Source organism: Equus asinus, chromosome 29 (assembly GCF_041296235.1).
Source record: "Equus asinus isolate D_3611 breed Donkey chromosome 29, EquAss-T2T_v2, whole genome shotgun sequence".
Classification (NCBI taxonomy): Eukaryota; Metazoa; Chordata; class Mammalia; order Perissodactyla; family Equidae; genus Equus; species Equus asinus.
In genome coordinates, this window is record NC_091818.1 from 18188586 (window position 1) to 18201044 (window position 12459).

Genomic DNA, 12459 nt, shown 5'->3' on the forward strand with positions numbered 1-12459 from the left:
AAGGACATAGAGTGTAGTTTTAAATAGTTTCTAACTCATTTAACCTTTTCTTCATATGATCTAGTTTCTGTCCTGAATTCTAAACACTTATTTTACTATTTCTTAAATATGAAAACCAAAAATAAACATGGTGCCCATATTGGCTCTTATCAGTACTATATTGGCATTTGAAATTTTAAACTTGCGGTATTTTTTCTCTCTAACTGTGACTTGAACCTAACCTTATTGATTTCCTTTAGGAAAAAAATTTATTTTTCCGATTTACTAAAGGTTACTTTGAAGTGAGCCAAGTAAGTGGTATGTGTTTTCTTGCCCACTCACATATTTAATTACATATAAAATCCAGACATTCTAAAAAATTTGATCAATATTAGAACCTAAAAATTAGTTCTCTGGAAAATCATGTCAATGTGAGTTACAAATCTGATCCTTCCTATATATGTTAACTGGAGCCACATTGTAAGATGATGTAGCCTGTGGCTGTGGAATACAAATGCATGCTGTTAGGTTAAAGCAGGGTTGGGTAACATAAAATTGCATTAATCAGGAGCCAGCCCGGTGGCGCAGCAGTTAAGTGCGCACGTTCCACTTCTCAGCAGCTCATGGTTCACCGGTGCAGATCCCAGGTGCGGACATGGCACCACTTGGCAAAAACCATGCTGTGGTAGGTGTCCTACGTATAAAGCAGAGGAAGGTGAGCATGGATGTTAGCTCAGGGCCAGTCTTCCTCAGCAAAGAGAGGAGGATTGGCAGTAGTTAGCTCAGAGCTAATCTTCCTCAAAAAAAGAAAAATATATAGAATTAAAAAAAAAAATTCATCAATTTACATTATCGTTATTATCAGAAAAAGAATTTGAATGTGTGTTTCATGGATAGACTGCTTATTGATGACCAAAATCTACAGAACACATTTTGCTGGTAACTAGTAGATTAAATTATGGTCAGAAAAGTCAAAAGATGCTGTATTAAAAAAGGAATTGACTTTGCTGACATGGTAATCAAATAATAGTAATAAAATGGCAGCAGAATTGTAGCTTATTAGAGGAAAAAATGTTTTAATCAGTACAAATTTGAAGTATGTTGTCTTTGGAAATATGTATACATTGCGTTATTAATATAGACCATCAGCTAAATTAGTTAGCCGCCATTGAATTTCGTTTTAACTGTTGGTTTTGAATAATTACAGATTCACGAAAGGATATGTCTAGCCTTGTACAATCACCACCAAGATCAAGATCCTCAGTGGTGTGCCATCACCACAAAATTCCCTCTTGTTACTCCTTTATAGCCAAACCTATCCCTAGCCCCTGGCAGCCGCTAATCTGTTCTCCATCTGTATAATTATGTTAGTTCTGACTTTAACATAAATGGAATCATGCAGTATATATCCTTTTGAGATTGGCGTTTTTCTCTTAGTATAACATCCTTGAGGTTCATCCAAGTTGTTTCATTTCTCAGTAGTCAGTCCTTCTTATTGCTGAGAAGTATTTTGTAATACGTATGCACCACAGTTTGTTTAACCATTCACCCATTGAAAGACATTTGGGTAGTTTCCAGTTTTTGACTATTGCAAATAGAGCTGCTGTCTGTCAACATTCATGTACAAGTTTTTGTGTGAACATAAGTTTTTATTTCTCAGGGATAAATACCTATGAGTGTAGTTGCTGGCTCATCTATTTTTAGTTTGACAAGAATTTCCACAGTATTACCCAGAGTAGCTGTGCCATTTTACACTATCACCAGCAATGTATATGCGACCAGTTTCTCCTGTTTCATTGCCAGCATTTGGGGTTATCACTGTTTTTTTGGTCTTTTTTTTTTAATTTTTTATTGAGTTAATGATAGGTTACAATCTTGTGAAATTTCAGTTGCACATTGTTATCTGTCAGTCATGTTGTAGGTGAAACCCTTCACCCTTTGTGCCCACCTTCCACCCCACCTTTCCCCTGGTAGCCACTAATCTGTTCTCTTTGTCCACATGTTTAAAGTCCTGATATGAGTGGAGTCATACAGAGATTGTCCTTCGCTATCTGGCTTATTTCACTTAACATAATTCCATCAAGGTCCAGCCATGTTGTTGCAAATGGGACGATTTTGTTCTTTTTTATGGCTGAGTAGTATTCCATTGTATATATATATACCACATCATCTTTATCCAGTCATCTGTTGATGGGCACTTAGGTTGCTTCCACATCTTGGCTATTGTAAATAATGCTGCAGTGAACATAGGGGTGCATGGGACTTTTGGAATTGCTGACTTCAAGCTCTTTGGATAGATACCAGTAGTGGGATAGCTGGGTCATATGGTAGTTCTATTTTTAATTTTTTGAGGAATCTCCATACTGTTTTCCATAGTGGCTGTACCAGTTTGCATTCCCACCAGCAGTGTATGAGGGTTCCTTTTTCTCCACAGCCTCTCCAACATTTGTTACTATTTGTTTTAATTATTTTTGTCATTCTAATGGGTGTAAGGTGATATCTTAGTGTAGTTTTGATTTGCATTTCGCTGATGATCAGCGATGATGAACATCTTTTCATGTGCCTATTTGCCTTCCCTGTATCTTCTTTAGAGAAATGTCTGTTCATGTCTCCTGCCCATTTTTTGATCCGGTTGTTTAATTTTTTGTTGTTGAGTTGTGTGAGTTCTTTATATATTATGGATATTAAGCCTTTGTCGGATGTATTACTTGCAAATACTTTTTTTTTCTCAGTTAGTGGGTTGTTTTTTTGTTTCAATCCTGTTTTCCCTGGCCTTGAAGAAGCTCTTTAGTCTGATGAAGTCCCATTTGTTTAGTCTTTCTATTGTTTCCCTTGTCTGAGAAAACATGGTATCCGAAAGGATCCTTTTAATACTGATGTCAAAGAGTGCACTGCCTACATTTTCTTCTAGAAGCCTTATGGTTTCAGGTCTCAGCCTTAGATCTTTGATCCATTTTGAGTTTATTTTGGTGAATAGCGAAAAAGAATGGTCATTTTTCATTCTTTTACATGTGGCTTTCCAGTTTTCCCAGCATCATTTGTTGAAGAGACTTTCTTTTCTCCATTGTAGGCTCTCAGCTCCTTTGTCAAAGATTAGCTGTCCATAGATGTGTGGTTTTATTTCTGGGCTTTCAATTCTGTTCCATTGATCTGTGCACCTGTTTTTGTACCAGTACCATGCTGTTTTGATTACTGTTGCTTTGTAGTATGTTTTGAAGTCAGGGATTGTGATGCCTCCAGCTGTGTTCTTTTTTCTCAGGATTGCTTTAGCATTTCAGGGTCTTTTGTTGCCCCATATGAATTTTAGGATTCTTTGTTCTATTTTTGGTGTTTGTTTTTTTTTTTTCCTTGAAGAAGACTAGCCCTGAGCTAACATCTGCTAATCCTCCTCTTTTTGCTGAGGAAGGCTGGCCCTGAGCTAACATCTGTGCCCATCTTCCTCCACTTTATATGTGGGACACCTACCACAGCATGGCTTGCCAGGTGGTGCCATGTCTGCACCTGGGATCCAAACCAGTGAACCCCAGGCTGCCGAAGCGGAACGTGCACACTTAACTGCTATGCCACCAGGCCGGCCCTATTACTGTTTTTTATTTTAGCCATTTTAATAGGTGCAGTGATATCTCATTGTACTTTAAATTTGTACTTCTCTAAATGGCTAGTATGTTAAACATCTTTTTGTGTGTTTGCCATCTTTATGTCCTCTTTGGTGGAATGATTGTGTGTCTTTTGTCCATTTTCTAATTGGATTGTTTTCATCTTGCGTTTTGAGGATTTTGTTTTGTTTATGTATTCTAGACACAGTGTCTTTGTCATATATGTGATTTGGAAATATTTTCTTGTGGTATGTAATTTGTCTTTTCATCCTCTTAACAGAGTCTTTCACAGAGCAAAATTTTTTAATTTTGATGAGATCCAGTTTATCAGTTTTTTTCTTATGGACCGTGATTTTGGTATCAACTCGAAGAACTCTGCCTTGTCCTGGGTTCCAATGATTTTCTCCTATGTTCTGTTCTAGAAGTTTTACAGTTTTATGTTTTACATTTATGTGTATGATCGATTTTGAGTGTGATGTTTAGGGCGAGGGTTCGTTTTTTTTCTTTATTTGTTGTTTGTGGGGTTTTTTTGCCTCTGGATGTCCACTTGCTCTAGCACCATATATTGAAAAAGCTATCCCTCCTCCATTGATTTGCTTTTGCTTCTTGGCCAAAAGTTGCTTTATAACTTTCATCATACAGATTTGTTCATGTTTTCTTAGATTTATACCTGAGTGTTTTATTTTCTTTGGAGCAATTGAAAATGGTAATGCATTTTTGATTTGGATTTCTACTTGTTCTTTGTTAGTATGTGGAAATGCAAGTGAATTGTGTGTTGATCCTTTGTCTTGTGGCCTTAACTGAAAATACTTATTAGTTCTAGGAGATGTTTGCAGATTCTTTGGGAATTTCTACATAGAAAATCATGTTGTAGACTGCAAATAGACACAGTTTCATTTTTTCCTTTCTAATCTGTATGTCCTTAATTTCTCTCTGTGGCCTTATACTGGCTAGAACTTCAATACTGTATTAAGGTATAGTGAAAGCAGATATCCTTGCCTTGTTCCTGATGTTAGAGTGAAAGAATTCAGTCTTTCCCCATTAAGTATTATGTTACCTGTAGGTTTTTTGTACTTAGTTTTTATGATACTGAGAAAATTCCCTTCTATTCCTGGTGTACTGAGAGTTTTTATCATGAAAGGATGTTGAATTTTGTCAGATGCTTTTTCTGCATCAGTTGATAGGATCATGTGATTTTTCTTCTCTAGCCTGTTGATATGATAGGTTACATTGGTTGATTTTCAAATATTGAACCAGCTTTACATACCTGGAATAAATCCCACTTGGCTGTGATTTATTAACTTTTTAGAACGTTATTGGGTGGGATTTTCTAAAATTTTATTGAGGAGTTTTACATCTAAGTTCAAGAAAGATACTGGTTGGTAGTCTTTTCTTGTGTTCTATCTTGTCTGGCTTTGGTGTTAAAGTAGTACTGGCGTCATAAAACAGGTTGGGAAGTGTTCCCTCTTATTCTATTTTTGGAAGAGATTGTGTGAAATTGATATTAATTCTTTAAAAATTGGTATTCGCTTTTAGTATTCTACAATAAATAAGAAAAAGCCAATTATAATGTAAATTTCTGCAAAGTTAAAATTGAGTCTTGACTGCTAGGTGGTCCAGTAAATTGCTGAAGGGTACATTGCCTCAAATTACATATATGGACTAGTTCATTTCAGTTCCCCTAGTTTTTATTTTGTAATGTTCTTAAACTAACAGTACACAAACTATTCCTTGGAGTTTTTAAGATGATAATTAGTATTCTCTAAAAAAGCAATGATCAAATATGGTTGAGAATTATTGTGTATTATATTCCCCTCCCCACCCCCAGAGTCATAATGCATATTACCATTTTTGTAGATTCTGGGAGTCTTGTGGTTAAAAAAGTTTCTTTTGGGGGCTGGCCCCGTGGCTGAGTGGTTAAGTTCTTGCACTCTGCTTCAGTGGCCCAGGGTTTTGCTGGTTTAGATGCTGGGTGCGGACATGGCACCACTCATCAGGTCATGCTGAGGCAGCGTCCCATATGCCACAACTAGAAGGGCCTACAACTATGTACTGGGGGCATTGGGGAGAAAAAGCAGGGGAAAAAACGTTTCTTTTAACCCAGCATTTTCTAAACGTATTCATTACATGTTTTCTGTTAACATTTCATTGAACATTAATTTGGAAATCTCAACTTTATTCTTGTCTTCAGTTGGCTTAGGAAAGAGATCATAATTTTCTTCCTTTAATCCTAGTCAGAGCTCTGAAGGAAGAAACCCATATTAGAACCATTATCCCTTTCTTTAATTACAGACTGTAGGTAACCTTCTATGCTATTTCTCTGAGTGCTACTCGACACCTCCTCATCTGAAGGGTCTTAATGTTGGTTCTGTTTTTATTGGTGATCTGTAAGGCTTACAGATTATACAGCTACGACTTCTCCTTTCCTGTTTATATTGGAAGAAAGGACAAAGCAGTTCTGATGAGAATAGACAGAAACAATTCTCTCTCCCTTCCGCTTGAGTCTCAAGGCTCTCCTGTTAATCCTCACAGGAAAGCTTTTTTAAAAGGGCAGTCTTGGTGTATATTTGTATGTGTATATGTTTGTGTATAGATATAGATATATGTATTTCTAGTTCTATGCACTGGAATGGCCAAGAAGCAAAAATATTCAGTGGCAATGAGAACACCTAACACCTGTTCTTTAATTCAGTCCCCACTAAATGGGACCAAGAATCTGTGGAGAAAGGGCTGATTCCAAGGCTGGGGCAGGGTAGGTACAAGACGAACCTGGAATGTCTTGTTATTCCAGAAATAAAGCACTCAAAACAAATGACAAGGGTGTATCGCAAGGACACAGGAGTTTCCACTGGCTAATTCTGGGACAATTTAAGCAATGGAATAATTAAGTACAATAATGAATTATTAAACCATTGAAAAAGTAGTTATTCATATGTTCACACCGATAATAGATAGATAGATGGTAGAGAAGAGCAGTCTCATGCTTTTACAGCAGAGTGCCAAGAGCTGAATGCCACAATGTGGAGACAGTGCTGGAGTTGGAAGTTCATTTTTGCCACACCATAATCAAGATTGGTTCACACAAGAATCATCAATCTGTGCTCAATATAAGAGGAAATTTTGATGAGAAGCAGGGTATTTGCATGGTCTTAAGCTTTCCCCACAAACTGCTTGTTAGTTACAAGGGAGGGGGAAAAAACAAGTAGTTTTTAACAGTGGAATAATCGGGCTTTTCTTGACTAGTAATCAAAATTATCTTCACTTGTGAGGGACAGATGAACATTGTATCCCTCTAGATCTGGTACCCTGAGCAGGACAAAGAAGGTTGAGTATGCCAACTAAAAGTGTATAATCTAATCACAATGGGAAAAAATCAGACAGACGCAAAGTCTGGGGAATGAACTATGACTGCTACTACTACAGTCCTGCAGAGAGAGCTGTTTCTTCAAAAAACTGTCAGTGTCTTAAAAGACACAGAAAGGCTGTGGGAACGTCCCAGATTCAAGGAGGATAAAGAGACAGCAAAAATAATACCTCATCCTAGACTGGCCGTGCTGGCGGAGGGAAATGTTATAAATTATTGGATCAGCAGACAAAATTGGAATATAGGCAGGAGATGAAATTGTTGTGTGAGTATAAATTTCTGAAGTAGATGACTGTACTGTGAGTATATGAAAGAATCTCTCTATTCTTCTCAGGAAATACTCTTGGAATTATTTAGTAGTAAAGAGCCAATATGAATCTAATTTACCCTCCAGTGGCTCAAAAAATAAATACACTCACACGCAGATACACACGGAGGGAACATGCACATGCAAATGATAAAACATACGGAATAAAATTTTAACAGTAGGTGAATCCGGGTGAAAGATATGCAGATGTTCCTTGTGCTATTTTTATTTTGCACCTTTTTTAAGTTTGAATTTATTTCTAAATAAAAAGATTTAAAAAAATAGATCCTTGTAGAACCTACTTTTTTATTACCTCTCAGAATAGATGTATCCTGTCTTTATGCCCTTATTCTGAAAGATTGCATTTTCTCTTTCTCTTTGCCTGCCTCCACATCCCCCTACAACAGACATTCTTCTCCTGTTATTCTAGCACTACTTTCTGACAGATAAAATCTAGAGCATCAACCACAAACTTTATCTACAAAGGATTTCAAATCTTTCAAATCTGGTAATCTCCATTTATTCTCCCCAAGTATATTCTAGAAGTAACTTGAAGCCCTGTTGCTTATAAATCTAAAGAAATTGAACAATTTCATATTCCAGCTAGCCAGTGATAGCTTTGTCTTCTTAGGTCTAAGGCAAAGATGTCAAATACCTACAACCCCATAGTAGATATCACTATTACAGCAGTTTTTTCTACTGCTCAGAATTTATTTCAGGAGCTTTGTAAGTAGATATTACCAGTCATTGAGAGTTAGTCCTTGAGTTGAAACCTATTTACCATTCCTGGTCTGAGAAATTTCCCCCTAACCTTGGATAGTGTACCTTCTTTTTAGTCAGGGATTACATTCTGTTCCTAATCCACATTTTATGCCATTTCATGGACCCAAATATCCTTTAACTATTTGCTTCCTGTATTTTTAAAACACTATTTGGAGTTATGGATATATGCGCCCATGCACACTTAGTCTGAGCCATAATATGGCATTTGTTACATAGACATTTATATATATATATATATATTTCATCTCTATTACTGGACTCTAAGTAAGAGGGCAAATACTATGGTTTTTACCACTTTGTATCTCCTTTAAAAGTAGTCTAATCAATTTATATGTACTATTGCATTCTTGTTGCTTGGATTTATTTTCTATAGCATTTTCTTCTCCATCTGTATAGTATACTGTGTTTTGTGTAACCATACATGTATCTAAGTTTATCCCTATCAGGATATTTTTAAAGGAGTCAGCTTCTACCGTATGGCTCCTATTATTTAACAATTATTGGCTAGCTAGGTCTCTTTCAAACTGGCAGAACCCAATTGGAAGAGGCGACACATTTGCCTGTTTCTCTTTAGACCCTGTTTTCTACTTTGAACACACTCAATAACATGGCCCAGAAAATTTGAAGATACTCCTGTTTCTAGGAACGGGATGAATAGGTTACGTCTTTATCAGCTGCAGTTGAGCTGTCAGTTGGAAGCTGTAGGTTTGGCTGAAGCTAAATTATGCTTTAATCATTGGTTATAGTTTTTTGGTCAAATGAATTCCTAAAGTGAGTTTTTACATGTTAGCTTTTCTCTAGGGCTTTAATATTTTATATCTGAACAAGATTTGGTTCTCCTTATATTTTAAGATCTTGGTGTTTGCACCAACCAAAAGAAAAGCTTCTTGCAGAGGCAAGAGCAGTCTGACTCTCAGATACTCGTTAACCTCAGTGGCGCTCACTGAGCTCCCTAGGATAGGAATCTTCCTTTCCAGTCTTGATTCCGTTCCATAATATGTTGGATGTGACTTGTCATTGATCATATAATGTATGCCAGAGGTATGTCAAATGTATTTTGATAATGCAAAAAAGTAAGGTGATACTAGGCGAGCTTGTTTAGTTTTTATAAATAATTAAGCTTTGTAAATGTCATTTGATCTAAAGAAAAATAAATTTTATAGTGGAGGATGCCGAAGTAATGTATAAATGAGACCCTAAAAATATATAAAATATACCCTTACGAAGGCAGAATATTGCTAGTTGGTCCTTATCAGTTGCCTCTGGATTGTGTGGATCACCACTCTTCAATAGCACTTTCACTGATGATAGAAATGTTCTGTAATCTGTGCTGATTGGTACAGCACTAGCCACCAGCTGCTGTGGCTATTTAACACTTGAAATGTGGCTAATGTGACTGAGGTACTTATTTTTAATTTAATTAAATTTAATTAGCCTTATGTGACTAGTGGGTACCTTATTGAACAATTTAGTTAGGGACCCAAAAAAAGTGTTTTTAATCCAAGAGTCAGTTTTAATCTACTTTGAGATCTCTAAAAGCTCTGTTTACATAGCAGTAACAAACAGAATTAGATCATGGAAAATCATAGAGGGCCTATGGATGTGAGAAACATGAGTGCAGAGATGTTAACATATAGAGATTTTTATGAAGGAGCCAAAATACTTATTTTAATTAGAAGTGCGGTATAGGTCAAAATGGAAAATGAAACATAGTGGTATAATATATTCAATTCTACAAGTATTTATTGGATTCTTCTGGGCCAGATACTATGTTAAACTTGCAGCAGGGATGGCAGATTTTGGGCGGGCAAATGATCCCCTCTTGTACCTATCACAGACATGACTAATGGATGACTGCAGAGTTCTTCAGGTTTTTTCCCGTGCTTGAATAGAGGTAATATCAGAATCCTTTTCAGTAGAGTACTGCAAGCCAAGTTGGCATACAAGAGAATATGTTTAATGTCTCTGCACTAGAGGTACAGAGATGAATAAAAAGACACAATAATGCCTTCTCTCACGGGGATCAATCATATTCTAATACTGTACAAGTAGATTATGGGGTGTGTATAGAAAATAGTACAAAAGAAGGGGAGTGATCTAGAATGGGAATTTTTAACTCTGGTTGCCACAAGCTTTTAGGGATATTTGAATTGCAAGATGTTGAATGTTAATAAAGTCTGTTTTTCTGTGGAGACGGTTCATAGCTTCTAAAAAAGATAAAAATGGTTAGGAACCACTTATTGGGTAGGGGGCAGTCAAAAAAGGGTTCCACAGGAGTTTATGTCAGATTGGGTTTTAAAAAGATTAAATACTCATTTGCTAGGTGGGCAGGCAGAAAATAGTTAATGTCAAGGCCTGAAGACGTGAAATAGCATGCTGTGTGAAATTTGATCCTGCTCAGTCGTAAAGTACTGGTGAGACTGGAGAGGCAGAGTCCAAAAGGGCCTCAAACAATTCCAAGGTTTTGGATTCTGCGGTGATGAGAAGTTAAGAGGAGGAATTAAGTGAGGGGAAGATGTGAAACAAATTTTAATATCATGCTACTTAATATTTTACTTAAATTATCTTCAATCTAGTTTAATTTTGATAAGAAATTGAATGACATTTGATAATACAGTGTAGAGCACTGGTTCTTGCCCTTTTTTCCAAATCTTGACAAAGATAAGAAATACCTCACATTTCTATCACCATGACATTGGTTCTCATGAGGGAACAAACCTCCTTAGCAGGAATGCATTCACTGAATGATAGCTAGAACTGTTATTGGCATTGGCTTCTAACACCTCAGCTTTAAATACCACTCCCTAAGCTTTTGGTAAAGTAGTTAAATAATCTATAAAATAGGACTTACTCTGGAAACAATCTTATTTAAATACCTTATCTTTTTATATTATGTCGAATCATACGGAACTGCTGATATTTTATCACTTTTGAGCTACAAAACTTTCATATAGTTCAGCCCAATATATTTAATAATCTCTTATGTTCGTAATGGGCTTCCAGATTATTTGCCTTTGGTGGTGGGGGAAAGGGGTCTCATCCATTGTCTTTTATCACTTGTATCCATATTAACAGTAAAGATAATCTCCTTTCTTAAACTTTAAATGTGGGAAACATGTATCTGTAAGCTTAGATTGTGAGTCTGAAAACAAACTCCAAAATAATTCTTTCTTAGTTCTTTAGGAAAATCTATGCCCTGTTCTTATGTAGACATCTGGGAGAGGTTTTTGTTAGTGGATTCGCACAGTAAATGATTGCTTATGGTTTCTTCTGTCAGCTTTTAGTTTGGATGCTGAACAGCCTGATTATGATTTGGATTCTGAAGATGAAGTATTTGTGAATAAACTGAAAAAGAAAATGGACATCTGCCCACTGCAATTTGAGGAGATGATTGACCGTCTAGAAAAAGGCAGTGGTCAGCAGGTACAACTTCATTGTATATATAATAAGTGTGTGTGTGTATGTATCTCTGCAAACACTTACATTTCTGTGGAAACAGTATAATGTTGGGGAAAGGCTAAGTGAGCAGGCTCTGGAGTTAATTAGCATGAATTCATATCCCATCTCTACTCATTACTAACCTGTGTAATCTTGAGCAATATGTTTAAATTTCTCTGCCTCAGTTTCCCCATCTGTAAAATAGAGATAAGCATCATAGGATTGATGTGAAAAATAAATAAAATAACGTATATAAAGCACCTGGCTCAGTGTCTCACATGTATAATGAGTCCACATGTTCGCTGTTGTTAATACTGTTACTTTGATTATTGTCATTTAAATTTACAAGTACTTTTGAATCTTATATATGTATTATATGAAAATGACATAGTGATTTTACATTTAGCCAGTCAGTCTGCAGGAAGCCAAACTGCTGCTAAAAGAAGATGATGAATTAATTAGAGAAGTTTATGAATACTGGATTAAAAAGAGAAAAAACTGTCGAGGGCCATCTCTCATCCCATCAGTAAAACAAGAGAAGCGAGATGGTTCTAGCACAAATGATCCTTATGTGGCTTTTAGAAGACGTACTGAAAAAATGCAGACTCGAAAAGTAAGTGAATTTAGGAAAAATTTTTTGTAATTCCTTTAGATGTGAGAAAAATTATTTGTTAGGCATGAATATCTCAGTATCTGAAGGCCGTGTTTTAATTGGTGGGGTTTTTTTTTTTTTTTTTTGCAGTAACATTGGATTATAACATTATATAACTTTCATCTGAATATATTTAATATATTTCCAATTCTGTGTCGATTACAGTCATGTTCACCACCCAAAAACTAATAATAATTATATTTGTGTTTTAAATAGACTTTTATACAAGATAATGAAAAATATTAATTTAAAATAAGTCAATCTTAAGATTCATTATGGAGCTGTTAGTGACATATTTTAATGTTAATCCATTTAAAAATCATATACAAAATTGATTTCC

General features: G+C 35.9%; 1 protein-coding gene across 5 annotated transcripts in view; it reads left to right on the plus strand.

Moving 5' to 3' along the window:
* The window catches only part of EPC1 (enhancer of polycomb homolog 1), a 92217-nt gene that overhangs the window by 62019 nt on the left and 17739 nt on the right, over positions 1-12459 (plus strand). For all 5 annotated transcript variants that reach the window (XR_006521765.2, XM_014849617.3, XM_014849615.3 and 2 more), the window contains exons 3-4: positions 11307-11452; positions 11874-12080. Coding sequence is in view for 4 of the 5 variants with exons in the window: in XM_014849617.3 (XP_014705103.1) it covers positions 11307-11452; positions 11874-12080 (353 nt within the window). In the remaining variant the exon portion in view is untranslated. The remainder of the gene's footprint in view (positions 1-11306; positions 11453-11873; positions 12081-12459) is intronic.